Here is a 6000-nt window from a genome sequence, read left to right on the forward strand (position 1 = left end):
GTAGATGAAGATGATATTGATGATATTACAGGAGATGGAGATGATGATGAAGATCCGGATTTGAGGTCAGTGGTGATATCTGAAGCTTGGACTATGCTTCAACAAAGAAAGTTTCACCAAATACCTATTGATACCAGGAAGATTAGTTTTAAGGGAGATGAAACTAGTGTAAATTTACCTACTAATCTGCCCTATTCACCCAAATAGGTTACTTGGAAAGGCAAAGCAGCTGTGACTTCTAACCAATTGATAGACGAAAAGGAAGCAAGAGTTGGAAAGCTAAAGGCTAAGAGAGCCAAAACTTCCTTTAAGTAGCATCCACTTCATTTAGATCCTTGAATGTTTTGTAATGACTGATTCAAACTTCACCTTTTTTTTTGTTATTTTTGTAGTGAATCAGTTATGAATGGTGCTGTGTTGATTCACCCCAAATTATTTTTTATGAGCTTAATTTGTGGTGTAACAGTGTAACAACATTCATAAGTCTTTATGATTGTTAATTATCATGTCTTATATCCTCTAATTATCTATCTTTGATGAATCTCTTATGTGATTGTTGCATTGTGTTTTTAGTAAACTTCACGTATGTTTGAAGTGCAATTCCAATGACCTTATAATGTTTCCTATCTATTCATATGTCTTAATGTATCACTAACCAAAAACAGATGATCCCAAAAAAAGAGACAGAGAGATTATAATGGACAATAGTCAAATTTGCTTGATTGAACACAACAAGAATTACTACAAAAACTACATATTTGTTCATTGACAAACAAAAAACTAACTGAGTTTGGTACATTTTAGTGCACCTGCAAATTTTTCTACTACATCCACAACAACAAAGTTGCTGAAACTGGATACCAACTAACATTTAACACCCACACAACTTCATTTGATCAAGCCATTAATGTAATATGACAAAAGAAAAATGCAACTTCAACTTCAACACATGGCCGTCATGGCTACAAAACAAAAAAAATGCCCATGATAACAACAGAAGTTTTTTCCATCATTTCAAATTTGATTCCAAATTCGACACTTTCTTCTCCAAGCAAATCATTTTCTTCAAATCTGCAGCATTACTACCTAAGAATTCATCCAAGGTCTTCTTCAAATTATTCCTTTCTTTACGAAGGGAATTCAATAAAATCTTTTGAGTATGGATAAACATTGACACATGGGGCAGAAGTTCTTCATCACACTATTCCCAATAACGACAACCAATATCTTTAGGACGAGGACATTTGAAGAATGTACGACCACCATTTATACGTGTCGTAGCAGTAAACTGGTTAGCAGTCAATCCGCAAAAACTTGTGCGGGACTGACCTAATTCATGAGAAGAAGTAGAAGATTTCGACATTATAGAGGACTCCAACTTGATTTTGTTGAATTTGAGAATTCAATTTGAGAGGTGGGATATGGGGAATTTTGGTTTGCAAAGAGGAGAGAAGAACGATGGCTAACAAATAAGATACAATCCGTGTTTTATTTAGGTTATTTGTTTACGGGTCGGAGATGGAAGGTTTTTTTCGGGCGGGTAAGGTTCACCAGATCGGGTATGTAAGGTCTTTTGTTTTAAAATAGGCCAATGAGAAATTGTCGCGTAATTAGTAATTAAACCTTTTTTAAAATATGAGCCGTTCGTTGGAGTGGCATGTAAAGGCCAGGAAAATAACGTTAGGGATACCAATGGCCCAATAGGTGGATAGAGGGTATTTTTAAGGAATTTTTACCTCCTATAGCAAAGGTTAACACCTTATTTATTCTAAATAAATACCATTTAACAAAAATATATTGTATAGATACATTTTAATATTTATAGCAAAATATTTCGCTATATGCCCTGAATATATTCATATTTTTTTAATTAATATAATTTATGTATTCAGATGTATTATATAATTTCTTTGAAGACTTCTATGCTTTTGGGGTATTTTTCGGTTGAGAATCTTTTTTATAACTGAAAATACAAAATTTATGTGTTATAATTGAGTTTGTTGAGTTATATTAGGAGTCTATTATGTTAATTGATTCACTTTCCGTTTAAAAATAATGTAATCCCCTGTTTCACGTCGTGAATACAGTCGATTACAATAATCTGTCCAGCTGTAAACCCATGTTTCAATCCGTGAATACAGTCGAATACACTCGAATACAACAGCTGATTAGCTTGACTTCCCTGATTCATGCCTATTTTTGCTATTGTATTCATGGATACAATAGCTTAAATACCTCTAATACATCTTATAACAACAAAAAACATATCTACAATCCATAATATAGCAAATGGTATCTATAGATAACTAATTACCACTAAAAGATAGTGTTTTATGAAAATTTCTCTATTTTTAACCCTGAAACTATAGTTCAGGGTCTGTTCTGGCCCTTTTCCGAAATGTATATATTTAGTATATGCTACACTTACAACTTGTTTGGATGGTTGTTACCCATTGTATCGTATCGTATTGTTACTTTAAATACAATGTTTGTTTTGATTGTTACTTAAAGTTTATTGTATCGTATCGTTAAATCCGTCGTTACATAACGACGAAATGTGTCACTTTATGTAACGACCGATTTGGTGTGGTTGCATCGTTACCTTGTCTTTTTCTCTCAATCTCACCCTCTATTATTATTAAGTTATTTTATTTTATCATTTATCCTACCTTTTTATATATTAATTTTACGTGGTATCATAATTTTTCTTTATAATATTGCAAGTGTATTCTTCATATTGATGGTGCGTGATATCATGAAACGATGGCAACGACACAATGTATCCAAACATTGTATTTATCAAACGATACAGTACAATACAATACAGTACGATACGATACATTATGAAACGATGCGTAACAACCATCCAAACAAGCTGTTAGAGAATCATGTATTAAAACTATGTATATTCGTATATTTATAGATAATTTTTTTTTTACTTTAACGCTCTTTTCTTTTTCATCATTTTAAAAGAAAATCTTATAACCATCTAAGCTCTAATTCAATTAAAACTGTTTTTATTTGTAATGTAGCCAAGATAGAATCATTTTGTATGGAAATACATAAAAAAAATTAATAACTCTTCTATCTCTAACTCTTCTATCTCTAATAAATTATATAAAGAATTATTTCAAAATTGATTAATATGTGTCACTATAGTTAGCTAATATTTTAAAAGCTACAACATTGCTTATCAGCTCAGTCTTAACAGTCTGGTTTTAAGCACATGATCAAACAAAAAACCAAGACGCCATCCAACTTTGATTTTCTTTTTCTTAATTTCTCTGTTTTTATTGGTCGTATTATAAACATGTCTAACATTTATTTAAAAGTGCACATAGCCGAAACGGAGAGAATCTTTTCATATAAGAAAAGGTATTATTGTTGGCAAGTGGAAATGCAAAATTCTACCGACCCACTTATAATTATTCAATTCTTAACTAAAACCATGTTTGTCCCATCCTTGTTAAATTTAATCCATATTTTTGTCTTCACAAGTGCAAATGCAAAAATCAACGCTAACCAGTAGAATAGTCAAGGCTACTTATTTTTTTATTGTTATATCCTCCCCTTGTGAATCATATGAAAATTTACCACAATTAATTAAATCATAAGAAAGCCTTCTTAAAGTGGGGCCACTCCATGTCGTGAAACAAATCATGGGAATGACTAAAATGTTTCTCAATTATAAATAGCAGGCTGAACATCTCATCACTGCTAGAGGTCCAAAAATCGAAACCTTAGTAGAAGAAGACCATTCAGCCTGAGCAGCAGACTACTCCAACTTAGTATCCAATTCGCTTGAAAAAAAGTATGGAACATCATGGATTAAGCACCACTATGAGGAGAATCCTCCTGCTCATTAACTGTTTAATACTCGCTGTTGGTATCTGCGGTGGTCCTCTAATGATGCGTCTATATTATGTTGAGGGAGGTTCAAGAGTATGGTTTAGCAGTTGGTTACAAACTGCTGGATGGCCATTCACCCTTATACCTCTTGCCATCCTATACTTCTATCGCCGAAAAACCGAAGGCTCCAATGCCAAGTTATACTTTATAACACCCCGAATTTTCATCGCATCATTCGTCATTGGCGTTGTCACCGGTGTTGATGATTTTCTCTATTCTTGGGGTGGTTCAAAACTTCCTGTGTCAACCTCTTCACTTCTTCTTGCTGCTCAACTTGCCTTTACTGCGATAGGTGCTTTCTTCATAGTGAAGCTGAAATTCACACCCTACTCTATCAATGCGGTGGTTCTGTTGACAGTTGGTGCTGTTTTATTAGGTGTTCGATCTAATGGTGATCGGCCAGAGGGTGTGACAAGTAAAGCCTATATTCTTGGTTTTATGATGACACTTTTGGCAGCAGCTTTATATGGAGTCATTTTGCCTTGTATTGAGTTGATTTACTTGAAGGCAAAACAAGCTATTACTGCTACATTGGTATTGGAGATTCAAATGGTCATGTGTTTTGCTGCTACTGTTTTTTGTACTATTGGAATGATCGCCAATAACGACTTTCAGGTATCCCCCCCCCCTAAACTCATCACTACCTATGCATCTTACTCCATGTTGCAGTTATCTTACAATATTCTTTTGTGGGTTTAAATTCAATGCATTCTCAAACTAAATTTTTTTAATCAAGTCATTTACAAGAAAATTACAGGTAAATTTTATCATATATTAGTAATTGATAACCTCATAAAAAGAACTTTACAGTTTAAGGGTAAATAATTTGAATTTTCATTATTAGTCCATTTTAGATAAAATGACACAATTATGCATTTGAAAGTATTTAACTTTAAACTTCTCGTTTTACCCTTAATAAGAAGTTTTTTATAACTATACAATATTATGCTAGTTTAAAATAACAAATTGAAAAAGTCTTAAAGACACAAATATTTTAAAATATGTTGAAGACCCAAGATTCAATAAAAAAACCTTAAATTTCAAGTCAAGACGCACGTCACATATATTGAAACCGAGATCGTAAAATATTTCTCATTTATTACCATTAGATCCCTAAGGCCTTCAAATGAGAAGTCTATTCAACTTCTCTTTAGGTGATGATCAATAGTCCATACAATTTCCCTCTTTAGGATTTCTTATATTCTTTTTTTCCCTCTTTTCATCTATTTTTTTTTTATTTCCCATAAAATTTTCTGATCTTAATGACAAATGAGAACAAAAGCGTGTAATAGAAAAGTAATGAAGGGACTAGGTCGAAACCCTAAATTATTCATATCCCACATATACGGATGAAGACTCATTTGTCATGGAATTCATTTTTTAAATTTGGAATATATCAATATCGTGGGTTTAGATTGATTAAGATATTTTGCGTACATGATGCGTTATATCAAAATTTGAATATGTCAAAAATATGTGAAAACTGGAACAGTATTGGATTCAAATATATTAACCTAAAAGATGATATATCATAGCTATACTTTCTCGGTTTTAATTTTGTTTTAGCTATATACTATCTTATTAACGAGCAAGGATTAAGATATTGATCAAAATTTGCAGGCAATATCAAAGGAGGCAAAGCAATTTAACCTCGGAGAAGCTAGATATTATACAGTGATAGTATGGACTACTATTATTTGGCAGTGCTTCTTTGTGGGTGTCATTGGAGTCATCTACTGCTCTTCTTCTCTAATGTCTGGGGTTATGATCGCAGTTCTACTTCCTGTTACTGAGGTATTAGCTGTAGTTTTCTTTAGGGAAAATTTTTCAGGTGAAAAGGGCCTCGCTCTTTTTCTTTCTCTTTGGGGTTTCGTCTCATACTTTTACGGAGAGTTTAGACAAACAAAGAAGCAGAAGAATAAAAGTCCAAAAACTGAGATGACAATGATGCATACCGAGTCTGTTTAATTTATTGAGTCTGTTTGATTTATTATTCACGGCTATACGGATAAAGAGTTTGTATATTTTTTTGTAGAAAATAATATACGTTATTTTTCTACAATTGGTACTTTTCGTTATGTTTGTGAAAGG

General features: G+C 32.6%; 1 protein-coding gene across 1 annotated transcript; it reads left to right on the forward strand.

Annotated features, from left to right (window-relative positions):
- The first annotated feature begins 3732 nt into the window (after positions 1–3732).
- LOC104220185 (purine permease 1-like) lies at positions 3733–5940 on the forward strand. The gene is made up of 2 exons (XM_070168535.1): positions 3733–4524; positions 5530–5940. Exons 1-2 carry the CDS (start codon positions 3814–3816, stop codon positions 5875–5877), a joined length of 1059 nt encoding a protein of 352 aa, XP_070024636.1. The 5' UTR covers positions 3733–3813; the 3' UTR covers positions 5878–5940.
- The last annotated feature ends 60 nt before the right edge of the window (positions 5941–6000 follow it).

This window comes from Nicotiana sylvestris, chromosome 3 (assembly GCF_000393655.2).
Source record: "Nicotiana sylvestris chromosome 3, ASM39365v2, whole genome shotgun sequence".
Lineage (NCBI taxonomy): Eukaryota > Viridiplantae > Streptophyta > Magnoliopsida > Solanales > Solanaceae > Nicotiana > Nicotiana sylvestris.

Bases quoted from the DNA above. Each gene is read 5' to 3' on its own strand.
- LOC104220185 (XM_070168535.1), top strand. From the start codon at position 3,814: ATGGAACATCATGGATTAAGCACCACTATGAGGAGAATCCTCCTGCTC. The intron at 4,525-5,529 runs GTATCCCCCCCC...CAAAATTTGCAG, and splicing joins TCGCCAATAACGACTTTCAG to GCAATATCAAAGGAGGCAAA.